The sequence below is a fragment of the Hemitrygon akajei genome, chromosome 4, assembly GCF_048418815.1.
Source record: "Hemitrygon akajei chromosome 4, sHemAka1.3, whole genome shotgun sequence".
NCBI lineage: Eukaryota > Metazoa > Chordata > Chondrichthyes > Myliobatiformes > Dasyatidae > Hemitrygon > Hemitrygon akajei.
In genome coordinates, this window is record NC_133127.1 from 100,934,250 (window position 1) to 100,956,456 (window position 22,207).

Sequence of the window (22,207 nt, forward strand, 5' to 3'; positions counted from 1 at the left end):
AGGCAGCCTTTGCTCAATTAAGCAAACACGTCTGGGGCAGGAACAAACTGTATGGAGACATTATAACTTTAATCAAAAAGGTATTTTGTTTCTATAACACTATCCTTTACTGAGTATGATTCATCAGTGTGGAGAATTTAGAAATTAACCTTGTAAGAAAATCCATGAATACTAAGCACATTTTAGATTTACTCCTTCATGTTGCTTTCATGTCTCAAAAGGATTTAACTGCCTTAGCACTTGATCTGCTAATTCACATAAACATAAGCAATTTTTCAAAGGGCTGTCAAGTGATATTTCGCATTAAAAAAATGTAAGAATAAGATTACTAAACTGTAATTTTCTACCAAGAAGCATTAACTATGATCAACTACTTGACATTGAATATCCTGATATCCGTTTGTAAATCCAACATGATGTTGCAACTGAAGTTTACCGAAAAGGTAAATGAAATTATTATGAATTCTTGTCATTAATTTCAATTGTAAAATTTGCTGCTTCTGTCAGCAGGGATCAGAAACACTGCCCTGCCAAAAGCTTTCAGCCCGAAACATCGACTGTACTTTTTTTTTCATAGAAGCTGCCTGGCTTGCTGAATTCCTCCAGCATTTTGTGTGTGCTGCTCGGATTTCCAGTATCTGCAGATTTTCTCGTTTGTGGGCGAATAAATAACCAGGTCGCTGCAATATACTATTCAATACATTTCAGACTTTTGTACTCTAATAATGCAGTGCAAAATTCACTGCAAGACAAGAGGTAGCACATCTAACCACCTGCTCTGCTGCTGAGTCCAGCAGTGTCATAGGGAGTACAGCACAGAAACAGGACCTTCAGCTCATCTAGTACATGCTGAGATAACTTAAACTGCCTACTCCCATCGACCTGCACCAGAACTATAGTCCTCCATATCCCTACTATCCATGTACCTATCCAAACTTCTCTTAAACATTGAATTCAAGCCCATCTGCAGTACTTGTGCTGGCAGCTCATTCCACACTCTCACAACCCTCTGAGTGAAGAACTTTCCCCTCATGTTCTCCTAAACTTCTCACCTTTCACCCGTAAGCCACGACCTCTGGTTGTAGTCCCATCCAACCTCAGTGGAAAAACACTGCTCGCGTTTACCCTATCTATACCCCTCATAATTTTGTATACGTCTATCAAACCTCTCTCAGTCTTCTAATTTCTAAAGAATACAGTCCTAACAACTCAATCATTCCTTATAACTCAGACCCTCCAGATGCAGCAACATCCTTGTAAATTTTCTCTGTACTCTTTCGACCTTGCTTACATCTTTCCTGCAAGTAGGGGACCAAAACTGCACACAATACTCCAAATTAGGCCTCACCAACATTTTATACAACTTCAACATAACATCCCATCTTCTGTACCAATACATTGATTTATGAAGGCCAAAGTGCCAAAAAATTTCTTTACGACCCCATCTACCTGTGACGCCATCTTCAATGAATTATAGACCTGTATTCCCAGATCTCTATTTTCTACCACACTCCGCAGTGCCCTACTGTTCACTGTGTAAGACATACCCTCCTTGGTCCTACCGAAGTGCAAAACCTCACACTTGTAAGTATTAAATTCCATCGGCAATTTTTCAGCCCATTTTTCCAGGTGATGCAGATCCCTCTGCAAGTCATAATAGCCTCCTTTACTGTCCATTATACCCCCAATGGAGTCAACCGCAAATTTGCTGATGCAGTTAACCACGTTATCCAGATTGTTGATATAGATGACAAACAACAAAGGACCCAGCACTATCCCTTCGGTATTCCACTAGTCACAGGCTTCCAGTCAGAGAGGCAACCCTCTACAACCACTCTCTGGCTTCCACAGAACCAATGTCCAGTTCAATTTATTACCTCATTCTGTATGCCGAGAGATTGAATTTTCTTGACCAGCCTCCCATGCGGGACCTTTCAAATGCCTTATTAAAGTCCATGTAGACAACATCCACAGCCTTGCCTTCATCCATTTTCCTGGTAACTTCCTTGAAAAACTCTATAAAATTGGTTAGACATGACCTACCACACACAAAGTCACACTGACTATACTTAATCAGTCCATGTCTATCCAAATACTTATATATCTGGTCCCTCAGAATACTTTCCAATAACTTTCTCACAACTGATGTCAGGCTCATTGGCCTATAATTTCCTGCTTTCTGTTTAGAGCCTTTTTTAAAGCAGCAGAACAACATTGCCTATCCCCAATCCTTTGGTACCTCTCCTGTCACTAAAGATGTTTCATATTCCTTTGCTCAGGTCTCAGCAATTTTTGCACTTGTATCCCATAGGTCCAAGGAAACACCTTGTCAGGCCCTGGGGTTTTATCCGCCGTGATTTGCCTCAGGGTAGCAAACAACTCCTCCTCTGTTATCTGTTCAAGGTCCATGAAGTTGATGCCACTTTGCCTTATTTCTACAACTCTGTATCTGTCTCCCAAGTAAGTACAGATGCAAAGAATGCATTTAAGATCTCCCCCATCTGTTTTGGCTCCACACATGGATTACCATTCTGGTCTTCCATAGGACCAAATTTGTTCCTTTAAATCCTTTTGCTCTTAAAATACCTGTAGATTTCCCTTCACCTTGTTTGCTAGAGCAACTTCATGCCTTCTCTTAGCCCTCCTGATTTCTTTCTTAAGCATTCTCTTGCATTTCTTGTACTCCATGAGCACCTCATTTGTTCCTGCTTGCCTATACTTGCTATACACCTCCTTTTTTCTCTTAACCAGGGCCTCAATATCTCTTGAAAGCCAAGGTTCGCTACAGTTGTTATCGTTACCTTTTATTCTGATACCCATGTACAAGCTTTGTACTCTAAAAAAATTAGTTTTTAAAGGCCTCCCACCTTCCATGTACATCTTTGCCAGAAAACAACTGGCCTTTCTCCAATTTAGAATCTCAATCTGTGGACCAGACCTATCTCTTTGCATATTTACTTTGAAACTAATGGCATTGTGGTCAGTGATGGTAAAATGTTCCCCTACGCAAGCTTCTATCACCTACTCTGTCTCATTATCTTATAGCAGGTCCAGTATCGCACTCTCTCTCTCTCATTGGGACTTCTACATACTAATGAAACAATACTTTCCTGAACACATTTGACAAACTCTATCCCATCTAGTACTTTTACACTATGGGATTCCCAGTCAATATGTGTAATGTTACAATAACCTACTATAACAATCTTATGCTACTTCTAATAGTCTGTGATATCTTTACAAATTTGTTCCTCTAAATCCCTACAGATTTGTTGGGTGGTCTGTAATATAGCCCCAGTAATGAGGTCATATCTTTCTTTTTCTCATTTCCATCCATAACACCTCACTAGATGAGCTCTCCAGTCTGTCCAAATGGAGCACCACCATGACATTTTCCCTGACTAGTAATGCTGCTTCTTCTCCTTTAATCCCTCCCACTCTGTCATGGCTAAAACAGTGGAACCTCAGAATACTGAGCTGTCAGTCCTGCCCCTCCTGCAACAAAGTCTCACTAATGGCTACAACATCATAATTCCAGGAGCTGATCCACGCCCAGAGTTCATCCGCCTTTCCTACGATACTTTCTGCATTGAAATATACACAGCTCAGAACACTAGTTGCACCATGCTCAACCTTTTGATACCTGACTTTATCTGAGGTCTTACCAACATCTACCTCCACGTCCTGTCTACTAACTGATCTGGCACTCTGGTTCCCATCCCCTTGCAACTCTAGTTTAAAGCCCCACCATGCAGTGTTAACAAACCTTCCTGCTAGGATATTAGCTCCCCTCCAGTTCATGTGCAACCTGTCCCTTCTGTATAGGTCCCACCTTCTCTGGAAGAGAGCCCAACAATTCAAAAGCCCTCTATCCCACACCAACACCTTAGCCACGTATGAAACTGTATAATCCTCCTAGTTCTGTCCTCACTAGCACGTGGAGGACACAACCCTGGAGGTCCTGCTATTAAACTTAGCTCCCAATTCCCTGAGATCCCTATGCAGAGCCTCGTCAACCCTACACACGTCACTGGTATTTACATGGACCATGACCTTCGGCTGTTCACTCTCCCACTCAAGAATACTGAGAACTTGATCTGAGATATCCCGGGCCCTGGCACACAGGAGTCAACACACTGTCTGGGAACCTCATTCTCGCCACAGAACCTCCTGTCCATTCCCCTAACTAACGAATCCCCTAATGCTACAGCGTGCCTCTTTCCCCCTTTCTCTTCTGAGTCACAGAGCAGAAGCACATAGCATAGACCCTTTATTTGAAAGTGGTTAACAACTTTCATTAAAAGGGTCAGTGAAGCTAAATGACTGAATTGGTTTCTTTCTCTAAATTAATATTAATATTTTAATTAGTTTATATTAATTTATCAAAATGTATTCATTCTTTTAAGAAATATTTTAAAAAAGTAAATATATTGGAACTATTCCTAGTTGCATCTGTTAATCAGAGATACTTAGAAAAAGTAGAAAAGGTGTGGCAGGGTCTTAGCATCAGGCAATAAAAGTTTGTCACTGTGCCTATTGTCATGGTGTGGCAAAAGTCTTGAGCTTAGGAGGAGCTCTTAAGTATGACTTTTTATGATTGGTTACCATGTTGCTCTTAGTCTAGACAGAAATCAGGAGATTCAGAGGGAGCTGACAGACATACCAGAGAGAAGGTTGCAGGAGGTTGTAATTGGGAGAATGAAACGGGAAGAGATAACTGATATTGACCTCACAGGCTGAATGACTTCATTTTGTGTTGGAAAGATATACAAAAATCTTCACCGAAGCTTTGGACAAGAAGAAGAAATGTTCTTAACTATTAAAATATTGAAGATTTAAGATTTAATTGTGAAACCATGTCTGCCATAAAAAGGTCAGATGTACTGGAGTTGGAACAGTCAATATTAGACTTGGTACTGCCTCACAACAATTGTTTGCTTTGGAAAGAATATTATAAATGTACAACTAAACAGTGCTGAGACAAAAGTGCACTGGAGAATGTCAAAAGGATACACTCACAATTGGAACTTTAACACCTATTTTCTTGGTGAAGCAATGGCATACAGAGTTATGCCATATGGTTTACTGCTCTAATTGTAGAGTTTTGTTGGATCTACTAAGATCTGTATCAGTGTGTTAACAGCAAAATCTACATCATTGTTTGTAATAGTAGATGCCAAATTTAAAAAGGGCTTTGAAGATTTTTTTCATAGATACAGCACAGAAACAAATCTTTCATCCCATCTAGTCCATGCTTACTATTAACCACCCATTTACACAAATCCTACATTAATCCCTATTTCCTCACCAACTCTCCCCACCCCCCAGATTCTGCTACTCATCTGCACATTAGGGGGAATATACAGAGGCTAATTCAAGTACCGACAAATACATTCTGGAATATGAGAGCAAACTGGAACATCCAGACGAAACCCATGCAATCACAGAAGGAATGTGGAAAGCTCCGCAAAGCAGATTACAGGACTGAACCCAGGTCCATGATGCAGTGAGGTTGCAAGCTCTACTATGTTGCTGTTTTGACAAATTAAATAAACTTAAGTACATTAAAAGCAAAAACCTTGATGAAAGAGTTTGTGCCCTCTCATAATCCAAAAATGGAAAATATCCTCAAAATTAACCCATTATCTATGAATATTTCATGTTAAAGCAAAAATTAATGCTTCTTAATGACGGAAGAGGCAGCAACCCTCTGAAAGAAATATTGAGTATCCAGGAATTAATCTTTGCTACTGAGCACACAACACAAGAGAAAATCACAGCGGAAATTAAGATGTGTATTCATTTTATTTTCACTGAAGACTTCTCAAGTGGCAGGGCCATTTCTCCCAATCTGATCAAGCTACTAATAAATGAGAAGGGTATTAATCAATCTTGAGCCATAAGACCATTAGGCATAGCTGAATTAGGCCCTTCAATACATCGAGTCAATTCCATCATTCAATCATGGTTAATTTATTTTCTCTCTCAACCTCATTCTACTACCTTACTAATCAAAAACCTATCAACCTCTGCTTTAAATATACCCAATGACTTGGCCTCCAGAGCCATCTGTGGCAATGAATTTCACAGATTCACCACTCTCTGACTAAAGAAATTTCTCCTTATCACTGTTCTAAATGGAAGTTATATTCTGAGAGAGTGCCCTCTGGTCCTAGATTCTTCCAGTATTGGAACCAATATCCACTCCATCTAGGCCTTTCAACATTCAATAGGTTTCAATGAGATGCATTGATCAACGTCTGGTGAGTGAATGTGCAGCTGAGAAAGGCTATTAAGAGATCTCCCCAAACAGAGAGCTTGTGTTTTTCCAATTAATAAAGTCATTGTTCACAATGACTAAGATCAGACACTTGTGAAATCCCAGACACATTGACGCTGCAAGTAATATCAAGAGGGAAGCCGGCCAATTTTAAGTCAGAAGACATCCCCTAAAAGAATTTGAGCCACGTGAAGAAAAGATGCAAACTATTTAACAGTGTGCATGTTGAGAAGGACAAGAACAATCATGGCCTGACAGCACTGAACTGTGAAAATAAATTTGTCACTTTGATTAATGTTTGCTGGTGAGAAGTAGACTTGGAGGGAATGTGACTAAATGATTTTAAATGATTAGGAATCAAGCAAGGTGCATGTAAACAGTTTGCTTGAACTAACAATGCTGGGAAGTACCAAGGCCACCTCTGCAGATTTAAGACACTGAACGCCCCTTGTCTACTTTTCCCAGAGGGCCAAATATTATCAAATATAACTGTAACACGAGTGAATCTGCAGATGCTGAAAATAAATAAAAAAACACGAAATGCTGGCAGAACTCAGCAGGCCAGACAGCATCGTTGGGAGGAGGTAATAATGACGTTTTGGGCGTTTCTGCCCAAAACGTCATTATTACCTCCTCCCATAGATGCTGTCTGGCCTGCTGAGTTCTGCCAGCATTTCGTGTTTTTTCAAATATAACTGTATTCAGTGCCAATATTTGAGTGACATCTAATCTAGCATAACATTCAGAGGAAAAAGTAAGACTGATCTCCATTTCATTAGTTTCTCATCCTATATTGCACATCTAAAAATAATCCAGGCCTATATATTCAAATAAGGAGGGGAGAGAAAGGAAGAGCAAATTAGGTAAAAAGGATAAAAATCTATAATAACTATATTATTATAACTATTATAAAATATTAACTAATTAAACATGATTAAATATTAAAATATTAAAAAATAACTATTATAAAATATAATAAAAATATAACAATAAAATATATAATAACTGTAAAATAATTAAACCTACCATATTAATTCTTACCTCCAATACACTGCCAGTAATAAATTTTGTACAGCGTTCACATTTGATTCCAAACTGGGTATGATAATCAGCCTCACAGTAAGGATTCCCATCTCTGCAAAAGGAGCATTTTGTTATATTTTTCAGCTGCAATTATAGCATTTATACTTGTTACAGAGGTAAAGAGTGTAATTCAAACAAGTGGTGAAATGTTACCCAACAAACCCACACCTCAAGCCATGTTGGGCAATGATTTCCCCTTTGTGAAGTTTGAACATTCTAATTAACTTATTGGTGATCCTTACTGAACCATGGAACCACAGAACATTACAGCACAGAAACAGGCCCTTCAGCCCTTCTTGGCTGTGCTGAACCATTTTTCTGCCTAGTCCCACTGACCTGCACCTGGACCATAACCCTCCATACACTTCTCATCCACATACCTGTCCAAGTTTTTCTTAAATGTTAAAAGTGAGCCTGCATTTACCACTTCATCTGGCAGCTTATTCCACACTCCCACCACTCTTGTGTGAAGAAGCCCTCCCTAATGTTCCCATTAAATTTTTCCGCTTCACCCTTAACCCATGCCCTCTTGTATTTTTCTCCCCTAGCCTCAGTGGAAAAAGCCTGCTTGCATTCACTCTGTCTATACCCATCATAATTTTATATACCTCTATCAAATCTCCCCTCATTCTTCTATGCTCCAGGGAATAATGTCCTAACCTATTCAACATTCTCTGTAACTCAGTTTCTCAAGTCCTGGCAACATCCTTGTAAACCTCTGCAATCTTTCAACCTTATTAATATCCTTCCTGTAATTAGGTGACCAAACAGCACACAATACTCCAAATTCAGCCTCACCAGTATCTTATACAACCTCACCATAACATTTCAACTCTTATACTCAATACTTTAATTTATAAAAGCCAATGTACCAAAAGCTCTCTTTCTGACTTGATCTACTTGTGACGCCACTTTTAGGGAATTACCGGTATGTATCTGTATTCCCAGATCCCTCTGTTTTACTGCACTCCTCAGTGTCCTACCATTTATCTTGTATGTTCTACCTTGGTTTGTCCTTCCAAAGTGCAATACCTCACACTCGTCTGCATTAAACTCCATCTGCCATTTTTCAGCACATTTTTCCAGCTGGTCCAAATCCCTCTGCAAGCTTTGAAAACCTTCCTCACTGTCCACTACACCTCCAATCATTGTATCATCAGCAAATTTGCTGGTCCAGTTTACCACATTATCATCCAGATCATTGATATAGATGACAAATAATGGGCCCAGCACTAATCTCTGTGGCACAACACCAGTCACAGGCCTCCACTCAGAGAAGCAATCCTCCACTACCACTCTCTGGCTTCTCCCACTGAGCCAATGTCTAATCCAATTTACTACCTCACCATGTATACCTAGCGACTGAATCTTCCTAGCTAAACTCCCATGTGGGACCTTGTCAAAGGCCTTACTGAAGTCCATGTAGAGAACATCCACTGCCTTCCCTGCATCCACTTTCCTGGTAACCTCCTCGAAAAACTCCAATAGATTGGTTAAACATGACCTACCACACACAAAGCCATGTTGGCTCTCCCTAACAAGTCCCTGTCTATCCAAATACTTGTAGATCCTATCTCTTAGTACTCCTTCCAATAATTTACCTACTACTGACGTCAAATTTACCGGCCTATAATTTCCGGGATTACTTTTAGAGCATTTTTTTTAAAACAACAGAACAACATGGGCTATCTTCCATTCATTCGGCACCTTACCCGTAGATAACGACATTTTAAATATATCTGCCAGGGCCCCTGCAATTTCAACACTAGTCTCCTTCAAGATCCGAGGGAATACCCTGTCAGGTCCTGGGGACTTATCTACTCTGATTTGCCTCAAGATAGCAAACACCTCCTCCTCTTCAATCTGTATAGGTTCCATGACCTCACTACCTGTTTGCCTCATTTCCATAGACTCCATACCAGTTTCCTTAGTAAATACAGATGCAAAAAAAAATTTAAGATCCCCCCATTTCTTTTGGTTCCATACACAGCCGACCACTCTGACCTTCAAGAGGACCAATTTTATCCCTTACTATCCTTTTGCTCTTAATATACCTGTAGAAGCTCTTAGGATTATCCTTCACCTTGACTGCCAAAGCAACCTCATGTCTTCTTTTAGCCCTCCTGATTTCTTTCTTAAGTATTTTTTTGCACTTTTTATATTCCTCAAGCACCTTATTTGCTCCCTGCTGCCTATACATGTTATACATCTCTCTCTTCTTCTTTATCAGAGTTCCAATATCCTTCGAGAACCAAGGGTCCTTATTCTTATTCACTTTGCCTTTAATCCTGACAGGAACATACAAACTCTGCACTCTCAAAATTTCTCCTTTGAAGGCTTCCCACTTACCAATCACATCCTTGCCAGAGAACAACCTGTCCCAATCCACACTTTTTAGATCCTTTCCCATTCAGATTTGGCCTTTTCCCCGTTTAGAACCTCAACCCGAGGACCAGATCTATCTTTATCCATGATCAAGTTGAAACTAATGGTGTTGTGATCACTGGAACCAAAGTGTTCCCCTACATAAACTTCTGTCACCTGTCCTAACTCGTTTCCTAATAGGAGATCTAATATTGCATCCTCTCTAGCTGATACCTCTATATATTGATTTAGAAAACTTTCCTAAACACACTTTACAAACTCTAACCTGACTAGACCTTTAACAGTATGGGAGTCCCAATCAATATGTGGAAAATTAAAATCACCTACTATCACAACTTTATGTTTCCTGCAGTTGTCTATCTCTGCAGATTTGCTCCTCCAATTCTCGCTGACTATTGGATGGTCTATAATACAACCCCATTAATGTGGTCATACCTTTCCTGTTTCTCAGCTCCACCTATATGGCCTCGGTAGACAAGCCCTCTAATCTGTCCTGCCTGAGCACTGCTGTAATGTTTTCCCTGACTAGCAATGCCACCTCCCCACCCTTTATCCCTCTTCCTCTATCACATCTGAAACATTGGAACCCTGGAACATTAAGCTGCCAGTCCTGCCCCTCCTGTAGCCAAGTTTCACTAATGGCTATAATGTCGTAATTCCATGTGTCAATCCACGCCCTCAGCTCGTCTGCCTTCCCCACAATACTCCTCACATTGAAATTGACACACCTCAGAAGATTATTACCACCGCACACAAACCTTCTATTTGTGACTTTGCATGAACTTTTAACATCATTTATTTTCACCCCCGCTCACCATCTGCTCTGGCACTCTAGTTCCTATCCCCCTGCAAATCTAGTTTAAACCCTCCCCAATAGCACTAACAAACATCCCTGCAAGGATACTGGTCGCCCTGCAGTTCAGGTGTAACCGATCTCTCTTGTACAGGTTCCACCTGCCCCAGAAGAGGTCCCAATGATCCTGAAATCTGAAACCCTGACCCCTACACCAGTTCCTCAGCCATGTGTTCATCCTCCAGAGCATCCTAATCTTACCCTCACTGGCACGTGGCACAGGTAGCAATTCTGAGATTACCACCCTCGAGGTCCTGCTTTTTAACTTCCTACCAAGCTCTCTATACTCACTCTTCAGGACCTCCTCACTCTTTATTCCGACATCATTGGTACCGATGTGTACCATGACATCTGGCTGATCACCCTCCCACTTCAGAATGCTGTGCACGCGATCAGAGACATTCCTGACCCTGGCACCTGGGAGGCAACAAACCATCCGGGAGTTTCTGTCATAACCACAGAACCTCCTGTCTGTACCTCTAACTATCGAGTCCCCTATCACTACTGCTCTCCTCGTCTTCCACCCTCCCTTCCGCACTGCGGAACCAGACTCAGTGCCAGAGATCTGGCTGGCTGCCGCAGCTTGTCCCAGGTAAGTCATTCCCCCCCTCCCCAAAACAGTATCCAAATCGGTATACTTGTTGTTGAGGGGAATGGCCACAGGGGAGCCCTGCTCTGCCTGCCCTTTCCCTCACCTAACGGTAACCCAATTACCTGTGCGCTGCTCCTTTGGTGTAGCTACCTCCTTGAAACTACTATCTATAAACTCCTCATTCTCCCAAATGATCCAGAGGTCATCCAGCTCCTGCTCCAGTTCCCTAACGCGGTTTGTTAGGAGCTGCAGGTGGATGCACTTCTTGCAGGTGTCGTTGTCAGGGACACCGGAGTCTCCCTGACTTCCCACATTCTCTCTACTCTAAACAAACAAAACAGAACTTACCGGAAACCTACTCTCACCTCTGCCTGTTCACGCCGAAGCCTGTTGAACCAAAGCCGCCCCACTCTGCTCCCTCTCACTCCATTGCCCGCTCTCAATGCTGCCCACTGGATATGGTAGTCACCTTTTTAAACCTCTGGCGCACTACATCATGTGCCTGCACAGTCTAGCCTCTTTTCCTCGAGCAGGTTAAAAAAAAAGGCTTCTCTCCAAGATTCCTTTCTCCTTCACTCTCAGCCACTTGCTTCAATTTGAATATCTTGAAAAATTCTTAAAACTATCAATGGAGGTCTTACCTTTAAGGAGATATCTAATTAGTAGTGGCAACAAATTTATCATAAAAGGAGATCTGCTCAAAACCAACAACTCTGAGGGACCATACAAGAGCAACAATTTCTTCTTCTTGCACAAAGTATACATTTCTGTGACACCGAATCACTAGTCCATCAATTGAGGATTTTATTATTTTGCAGCTGATATTGATAGCCTGATAAAATTTATGGAGGTATAACTTTTATTCTAAGAAGAAAGCAATTATTTATTTGTGCACTGGAATACTTTAGGGACTAGTGGTTACAGTTCAAACGTGTAACACCAATCATGAAAATAGCTACTTAGCCCCACTCTCTGAACTACCACTATTCATTGGATATTTTCTTGTAAACTAAATAACAATTATATAACAATTATAAATGGTGAAAATGTTTTGCATAGCTCAGAATTGTCACCTATTTTATAACAGAAATGTGTCCCAAAATTTATAAAATTTTTGTCCCTTGTTTATTTGTCCAATGATGCAAATCAGGTAACTGCTTTATGCTGAAGTAACATAAAGATATCTACTTCTAGAAATTAATTTCAGTGCATCATCTAAATCAAACCTGATGGATTATAGCTTTACTTTCAGCCAAGTGTATTAACATGGTGTACACTGCAACACTAAATATGTTATACTCTGAAATGAAAACTGTAATTGAGCTTTAGAATTGAATCTCAGGATTATGGTTATATTCAATGAATATTCCTTTCATGAGTCATTTTTCTTTCAGTTTACTTGGAAGCTTCTGTTCAGACAGATCTCAGCACTTGTACATGAAACTACAGCAAAATAATTAATGTTTATTATACAATATGTACTTAAAAACCAAGCCTCTGTGCCACATACTGAACATACAGATAACCATAAAACATACCTTAATAATAGCACATTAAATCTGTACCAAATTCAGCTGCTAAACCTGGAAAGTTTAAAGACTTGAAGGGTAAGGTAATAATGCACAATTTTATTGTGCTGCAGTTTTACATTAAAAGCTCTTCAGCAAACATTATAGTTGACATTTTGAGGGGAAGAGAGTGAAGGCAGAAATGAACTATGCTCAGAGAGAGTATCATTTTATGTGAATAAAACTGAAAATGATGAAGGTATCTTCATCTGGCTGTAATGTAGTGATCAACCAAAACTGAAAGATCGAAATCAGGTGTTCTAAGTAACATGGACCAACCACCTCTCCAGTTTACCACCCATATTCAGGGTGGCGCAGTGGCATAGTGGTTAGCACAATGCTTTACAGTACCAGCCACCTGGGTGCAATTCCTGCTACTACCTGTAAGGAGTTTGTACATTCACCCTGTGACCACATGGGTTTCCTATGGGTGTTCCGGTTTCTTTGCACAATCCAAAGACGCACTGGTTGGTAGGTTAATTGGTCACTGTAAGCTGTCCTGTGATTAGGCTAGGGTTAAATTAGGGGTTGTTGGGCAGCATAGCTCAAAAGCACAGAAGGGCCTATTCCACACTGTATCTCAATAAATAAATTAAATATAATAAATATCACTGTGTTAAAAATGACCCCAATAAGATTTGTTAGTACAACTTTTATTCAATGTGTTCCATGTAGCCCATTTGCATTTCTATGCCAAATTGTGCTATTCATCACTTAGGCCAATGCACCAGTCTGCTTCACTTTATGAATCAATTTATTAAATATGACACATATTATAATTAATATTTGTCAATATTCCACTGAAGGGTTTGTATCTGAAAGACTACCTGGGATGATCTTTTGCTAGATTGTTCCTGTCTAGGTTTCAACATCAAATTTTGGGGTTATGTGCTACACAAATTTCTGGCTTTCAAATCATCAATTTCCCTACCTAATCTATCAAATATATCTTTTTGTTCATGCTTCTGATGCCTTAGACCAATATTCAACCAACTAAATAAATCTGTACAGCGTATCACATAAACAAAATTGTAGCCGTGGTATCTTTGATAACCATGATGTGTATGATTTTACTTTTAGCAAACACCAAGAGGGATATATGTCTTGACATCCATTCTTCCTGTTTTCATCTCACTCATTATACCATGAGATAGAATTAGGTCATTCAGTCCATTGAGTCAACTCTGCCATTTGATAATATTTTCCCTTTCAACCCCATTCTCCCTGTAACTTTTGATTCCTTACTGATCAAGAAGCTATCAACTTTCACTTTGAATGCACTCAGTGGACACTTTATTAAGTACAGCTGTACCTGATTGTAATCCAAATATCTAATTGACCAACCGTTCAGTTGTAGTTCAGACCAAACATCAGAATGGGTAAAAAAAAAAAAAATGTAATCTAAGTGACTTTGACCATAAAATGATTGATGGTGGCAGATGAGGTGGTTGGAATATCTCAGAAACTGGGATTTTCATGCGCAACAATCTCCGGGGATTTTCAAACACAACGGCCTCTAGAACCATCAAACAATAACCCTTTCATTCACGGGATCATTCTTGTAAACCTGCTCTGGGCCATCTCCAATGCCACCACATTACTTATCAGATACGGTGCCCAAAACTGTTCACAATACTCCAAATTAGGCCTCACCAATATCTTATACAACTTCAACATAACATCCCAACTCCTGTACTCAATACTTTGATCTATGAAGGCAAGTGTGTCAAAAAATTTCTTTATGACACTACTTTCAATGAATTATGGATCTGAATTCCGAGATCCTTTTGCTCTACAGCACTCACTGCACACAGTAGATGACCCCAACAGACTCACGGGTGACGTGTTGCCTCACCTGGAAGGACTGTTTGGGGCCCTGAATGGTAGTAAGGGAGGAGGTGTAGGAACAGGTGTAGCACTTGTTCTACTTGCAAGGGTAAGTGCCAGGAGGGAGATGTGTAGAGAGGGCTGAATGGACAAGGGAGTTGCATAGGGAGTGATGCTACGGAAAACAGAAAGTTGGGGGGGAGGGTAAGATGTGCTTGGTGGTGGGATCCAGTTGGAGATGACAGAAGTTCTGTAGAATTATGTGCTGGACACAGAGGATGTTGGGGTAGTAGGTGAGGACAAAAGGAACCTTATCCCTGGTAGAGTAGTGGGAGGATGGAGTGAAAGCAGACATGCACAGAATGGAACAGATGCGGTTGAAGGCAGCATTGATGGTGGAGGAAGGGAAGCCCCTTTCTTTGAAAAAGGAGGACATCTCCTTCATTCTGGAATGAAAAACCTCCTCCTGAGAGCAGATACAGTGGAAATGAAGAAATTGAGAGAAGGGGATGGCGTTTTTACAAGTAACAGGGTGGGAAGAGGTATAGTGCAAGTAAGCTGTGAGAGTCTGTGGGTTTATAATAGACATCAACAGTTCAGCTGTCTCCAGAGATAGAGAAATTGAGAAAGTTGGTGGGGGGGGCTGGGTGTGGGAGAGGAGATGTTAGAAGTGAACCAGGTAAATTTGAGGGCGGTGTAGAATTTGGAGGCAAAGTTGATGAAGCTGATGAGCTCCGCATGGGTGCAGAAAGCAGCACTAATGCAGTTGACGTAGTGTAAGAAAAGTGGGGGAGTCACACCAGTGTAGGCTTGGAACATAGACTGTTTTATGTAGCCAACAAAAAGGCAGGCATAGCTGGGATTCATGTGAATGCCTATGTTTGAAGGAACCTTTTGTTTGAAGGAAGTGAGAGGAGCCAAAGGAAAAAAATATTAAGAGTGAGGACAAGTTCCACTAGATGGAGGAATATAGCGATGGAGGGGAACTGTTTGAGTCTGCTGTCCTGAAAGAAACTGAGAGCTTTGAGGCCTTCCTGAAGGGGGGGGGGGGAGGGTGAGTGTGTATAGGGACTGGACGTCCATGGTGAAAATAAGATGATGGGGGCCAGGGAACTTGAAATCATTGAAAAGATCCAGAGTTTATGAAGTGTCACAGACGTAGGTAGGAAGGGACTGAACTAGGGGAATAAAACAGAGTCAAGGTATGCAGATATGAGTTCAGTTGGGCAGGAACAAGCTGAAACTATGAGTCTACCTGGACAAGCAGGTTTGTGGATCTTGGGAAGAAGGTAGAAATGGGAGCTGTGGGTTGCGGGAACTATGACCCCCCCCACCCCCCAATCCTGGTGTCATCTGCAAATTTGTTGATTCTGTTAACCATATTATCATCAAGATTATTGATATAGGTAACAAACAACAGAACCAGCACTGATCCTTGCACCACTTCACTAGTCACAGGCCTCCAGAGAGGCAATTATTTACTACCACTTTCTGGCTTCTTTCACAAAGCTGTCCTCTAACCAATTTACTACCTCATCTTGAATGCCAAACAACTGAACCTTCTTGACTAACCTCCCATATGGGAACTTGTCAAATACCTTGCTGAAGTCCATGTAGAGAACATCTACTGCCCTGTGTTCCTCAACTTTTCCATTAACATCCTCAAATAATTCTATAAGATTGGTTAGATATGACCTACCATGCACAAAGCCATGTTGACCATCCCTATCAGTCCCTTTCCATCCGAAAACCCATTTATCCGGTCCCTTAGAATACCTTCCCACTATTGTTGTCAGCTCACCCGCCAATAATTTCCTGGTTTATTTTTAGGCCCTTTCTTAAAAAGCAGAACAACTTTAGCTATCCTCCAATCCTCCGGTACCCCACCGGAGGTGATTTAAATATCTCTGCTAGGACCCCTGCAATTTCTGCATTTGCCTCCCACAGGGTCCGAGGGAACACTTTGTCAAATTCTGGGGATTTGTCAACCCTAATTTGATCAAGACAACAAACACCTTCTCCTCTGTAATTTGTATAAGGTTCACGAGCTTGCTGTTGTTTTGCCTCACTTCTACAGATTCTGTATCCATCTCCTGACTAAATACAGACACAAAAATCAATTTAAGACTTCTCCCATCTCTTTTCACTCCATGTATCAATCTTCTCAGTAACTTTCAATTCCTTGCCTCATCTTCACCATGAATATTCAGTCCCTATACACTTCTCTACCCCATTAAAAAGGCCTCAAAGCTCTCCACTATATTCTTGACAAAAGAACCAACCAATCCCTCCTCCACCACCATCTTCCTCCATCTGCCAGAACTGGTCTTCACCTTAAACACATTTTCCTTTGGCTCTTCCGACCTTCTCCAAACTCGTGGTGTAGCCATGGGTGTTCACGTGGGCCCCAGCTATGCCTGCCTCTTCATTGGCTACATAGAACAATCCATGTTTGAACCCTTCCCTGGTTATATTCCTCAACTCTCCCTCTACTGCATTGATGCTGCTTCATGCACCCATGCTGAGCTCATCCATTGTATCAAATTTTCCTCTACTTCCACCCTGCTCATAAATTCATTTACTCCCTCTGACACCTCCCACCCCTTTCTCGATCTCAACTGGCATCTTTTATAAACCTAGATTCCTACAGTTATCTCAACTATACCTCTTCCCTCCCCTACCTCATGTAAAAATGCTATTACCTTTTCTCAGTTTCTTCACCCCCATCACATCTGTTCCCAAGACGTGGCTTTCCGTTCAAAAATGGCTTTCCCACACTCTACTATTGATGCTGCCCTCACCAACATCGCCTCCATTTCCCGCTATCTTAATAGTGATGGAGTTCCTCCGGCATTTTGTGGTGTTCCATATATTGATTACCATTCTGATCGTCCAGAGGACTAATTTTGTCCCTTACAATCCATTTGCTCTTAACCTATCTGTAGAACCCTTTACGATTTTCCTTCACTTTATCTGCTAGAACATCTTCATGCCTTCTTTTAGGCCTAATTTCTTTCTTAAGTGTTCTCTTGCACTTCTTATACTCATCAGGTACCTTATTTGTTCCTAATTGCCTATATCTGCAATGCATCTCCTTTTTATTCTTATCCAGAGCCTCAATATTTTGCAAAAACCGAGATCCTCTAAACCTTGCCTTTTATTTTGACAGACACATACAAGCTTTGTTCTCTCAAAACTTCACTTTTGCAGACTTCCGGTAAGATGGCGATTGCTTAGCTGCTCCGAACTTTTGTTCCGTTACTGTCGCTATCTTTGCACTAAATGTCTCCATTTTTAAAACCTTAATTAGGAACTTTTTCAGTATCTCTTACTTGCCTGAGAACGCATCTAACTTACAATGTCTAGCAAGAGTTCTAAATCCGGGAGAAAGGAAGTTCCGACTCTCTCAGACGAGACTCTGGCTGCGCTCGGACAGCTCCGAGACGAAATTTTAAAAGAATTCAAAACCGCTTTCAAACAGCTGGAAGACAAATGGATCGGATCAATGGTAAAGTGGACAAACATGCTGAACACTTATCTCGCATCAATTCGACTTCTGAAGATTTAGAAAGTCGTGTTCGATACTTGGAGACTCTCTGTTCCAGCTTAGAGGAAAAATGTAACAAACTCCTTTCCAAAATGGTGGATCTCGAAAATCGCAGCAGACGCTGCAATCTCAGAATTCTTGGATTGCCAGAGGCGACCGAGCATGGATCAACCGTGAAATTTTTCACCGAGTTTCTCTGTGAGATATTCGGGAAAGATTTGCTTCTGAACCCGCCCGAGCTCAAACGGGCACACAGGGTTTACGTTCCCCCCGGAATTCTGGGCTCCCGCCCGCGACCAGTAATCTTGTGCTTCCATCAATACCAGGTAAAACACAGTCTGATTGTGGAGGCACGTCGCAGAGGTTCTTTTATTTTCCAGGATACAAGCATTCGCTTTGTGGAAGATTTTGCACCCCAGACCTTAAAGATGCGCGCTGAGTTTAAAGGCGCAATGAAAGTGCTTTTCGATCGTGGTTTTAAACCCTCTCTTCGCAATCCTGCCGATCTATGAATCAAGCTTAATACTGGAAAATACAAGTGGTTTAGATCAGTGAAGGAAGCTGAAGCATTTGTGGCAAGTCTTCCGGCTATCCAGTCATCTTCGGAACCCGATCGGACCTCCTAAAATGGTGGATAAGTACTTCTCGTAGTAAAATTACTTTTTCTAGACTCAGACTTTACTTGAAGCACTCAGACATTATTTATTGAAACTCTAAGGGCTGTTGACAATCTCTCCCTGGATTTGGTGTGTCTTTTTTAAATAGACATTCTGTGCTTAATGTTTCCCTATAGACGTTTAAATAGTACATGTGTAATCTATTCTATTCTTGTATAACTTGATCTACAGAGTTCTACAACTGACTCTAACTTGTTTTGGAGGTTTGAAGTCTTTAGTGAAGGCCTCCCTGTTTGTTGGTTCACAGTTTAACTGCTGATTTATTTTTCCTTTTTTTAATATTTTTTTTCTTTTCCTCACCCCTTTTTTCTAATCTCTGAATTTTTTTCTTTCCTCTCTGTAAATGGTTGATAAATACTCTTCTTGAATTTATAATTTTCCCCTTCCTCTCCTTTTTTTTTTACCTTTTTTTCCCCTTTCTCTTACTTTATTCTATAATTTTTTGCGGGTAGGTTAGTTTTGGTTTTCTTCCGATTTTCTCTGTATTAAGTTTTATATTTCTGCAGAAGGTGTTCTAATCTGTAGTTATGTTTTCTAGTGCATAAACTAGTTACTATTTGCTATAGTAGTTATACGAAACTGCTGTTAATGACACAGATCTGGAAGTTGTATTTGGGTTAATTTTTTTGGTAGAGCTAGCTACTTGTTTTGGTAGCCGTCTAGTTTTGGGTTGTGTGGGGAGGGTGGATTTTCCAGTTCCAACATCACTCACTGTATTTGTTGTTTTTCTTTATTGCTCAGGACATGTATATGTTTTGATTTTACGAATCTATGTTTACATCTCTGCTCCCAGACTGCTATTGTACTGCTTGACCTCTCATATGCCTGCTGCCTGGTATGCATTAGCAATTGATAATGGCTAGTGCACTTAAATTCGTGAGCTGGAATGTAAAGAGATTGAATCACCCTGTTAAAAGGAGGAAGGTATTCTCACATATCAAACAACTCAAAACTGATATTGCTTTCCTTCAAGAAACTCATATTCGTTGTTTTGATAACTCCCGGCTTCTGTCAAAGTGGGCAGGTCAGCATTTTCATTCATCCTTTGCCGCTAAAGCTAGGGGAGTCTCCATTCTTATTAACTCAAATATTCCTTTTGAACTCCATAATAAAATATCTGATACAAATGGCCGTTTTATTATTGTTTCTGGTAAACTATATAACACTAAAGTTGCACTAGCAAACCTGTATGCCCCCAACTTTGATGATGTTAACTTTTTTGAACGTTTTTTTCCCTCACTACCAGACTTAAACTCATACTCTCTTATACTGGGTGGTGACTTCAACTGTTGGTTAGATCCTAATCTGGATCGATCGTCCTCTGTTACCAGATCACCTACTAAATCTGCCTTAGCTATCCAATCGTTTCTCTCTAATTTTGGTATCTCTGATATATGGCGTTTCCTTCATCCTACGGAGAGAGATTATTCTTTTTTCTCACATGTTCACCATACCTTCACTAGAATTGACTATTTCGGAGTCAGCGGGAGACGCTCATGGAGTGAGCACTGTTTTAGATCCGCTCCATAACCTTTACTTTTTTTAACCTTTGATCACCCTTATTCAACTTATTTTTACCTACACCAAAAGATTCTTGCTATTTTCTCGGGCTTATCGTTAAGAGTTTATTGTGAATTTTTGAAGATATGCAATCAGAAATGGCTCTTAGATCCAAAGGACGAGAACCGGGGCGTAACCCAAACGGTAATGGAAAGAAGCAAGCTCAACCGCAACGCACTGAGTTAACTTATGAACTATTTATGGAGGTTTTGGATAAAAAATTCGATGAACTACAACAAGTTTTTAAACAAGATATAAAGGCTTTTCAAGATTATATGGTTAAGACGGATTCAGTAATTAACCAGCAGCAAGCTCTTATCGCGTCTCTGCAAGAAGAAGCTCGGAAACGAGATTTGATCATTGAAAAATTGCAACAGGATTTAATTTCGACCAATAAACTGGTGGAAACACTTTAAGCCAAGAGTGTCGACTTGGAGAATCGGTCCAGAAGACAGAACCTACGTATAATTGGTCTCCCAGACGGCATAGAAAAAGGCGATCCTTCGAAATATTTTGCTCAACTTTTAAAAGATGCGTTTCCGTCGGTTTTTCCAGAGAACCCCCCGTAACTTGACCGAGCACATAGAATTTGGAGTCGTTCATCGAGTGCTTCAGCTAAACCCCCGGTGGTAATTGTCCGGTTTCACTATGTACACGACAAAGAACAACTCATCCGTGAGGCTCGGAGGGCTGGGATGATTAAATTTCAAAATTACTATTTCCGTTTGGTGGAAGATTTTAGTCCTGAAGTTATGAAAAAAAGGCTTCTTTTTAAACCTCTGATGTCTGAATGTTACGAGAAAAATCTAAAACCTGCGCTCTTATACCCTGCGAAGCTTAGAATATCTCCGTCGAATGCTCCACGCCAGGTTTTCCTTTCTACTTTTGAAGCGAGAAAGTATCTGGAGGAGAACTTCCCTACTGCTATAGACACTAATCCCTAATAAATGAGTGATTCTGATTGTGTAAGATGGTTTTCGATTCCTCAAACCAGGGTTAGTCTCTGGTTATTGGTGCAGGTTTATCCTATACTTCATATTTAAGTTAAAGTGTGTTTTCATTATATTAATCGTTCTGTCTTATACACTTTAACCACTATACTATATTTTTGACTATTATTTTTGTTCCCTTGAAGGTATATTTTTAACCTTTTGAAGGGAAATTTTTTTATTATCAAGATGGTGGTTTTTTGCAAAAATATTCTTGGTTTTGTTTAAGATGGCGTTATTGTTTCTTCTTTTGTCTTCTTCCTATAATGCATCGCTTATCATAGTTTAAATACTTCTTGATTTGTTTGGGTTATAACCCAATTTATAAACTTTTAGTGATTATATTCTTTTTTTTACAACTAAGCATATTAAGAAGCGTAGATTTTAGTATTGTGATCATAATTTTTAAAGTTGGGGTGGTTTTTTTTAATATATCCTTTAAATATGGAGTGGTCTGCCGCTGATATGGGGGTAGAATTAGTCTCATTTTTTCCTTTTTCTAGCCATATTTTGGCTTTTTTTCTTTTTCTTGTGGGGGTGGGGGTTGGTCTGTTTTCCTTTTTTATTTTTCTTTTACCAGTTTGTTTCAGTTTTTTCATTCGGGCTGTTTTTGAACTACAAATATGTCTACGATGTCGTCACTTCCGGGTCTGCTCTTTATTTTTGTTCCTCTTCCGGGTGCATGAGTTTATAATATGGTTAACCCTTTCTATACCAAAGGGTTGACTTTAGAAGCATGGCTCAAACCATTAACTTTGTGTCTTGGAATACTAATGGTTTAAACCATCCGATTAAACGAAAGAAGATTTTCAAAGTATTCCAAAGACTTAATGCTCATATCATTTT

At 40.3% G+C, this 22,207-nt stretch overlaps 1 protein-coding gene across 1 annotated transcript in view; it reads right to left on the reverse strand.

Annotated features, from left to right (window-relative positions):
- Window positions 1-22,207, reverse strand: part of ablim2 (actin binding LIM protein family, member 2) — a 381,429-nt gene that overhangs the window by 154,314 nt on the left and 204,908 nt on the right. The window contains exon 6 of the mRNA XM_073043109.1: window positions 7,322-7,415. Within this exon, the coding sequence (XP_072899210.1) occupies window positions 7,322-7,415 (94 nt within the window). The remainder of the gene's footprint in view (window positions 1-7,321; window positions 7,416-22,207) is intronic.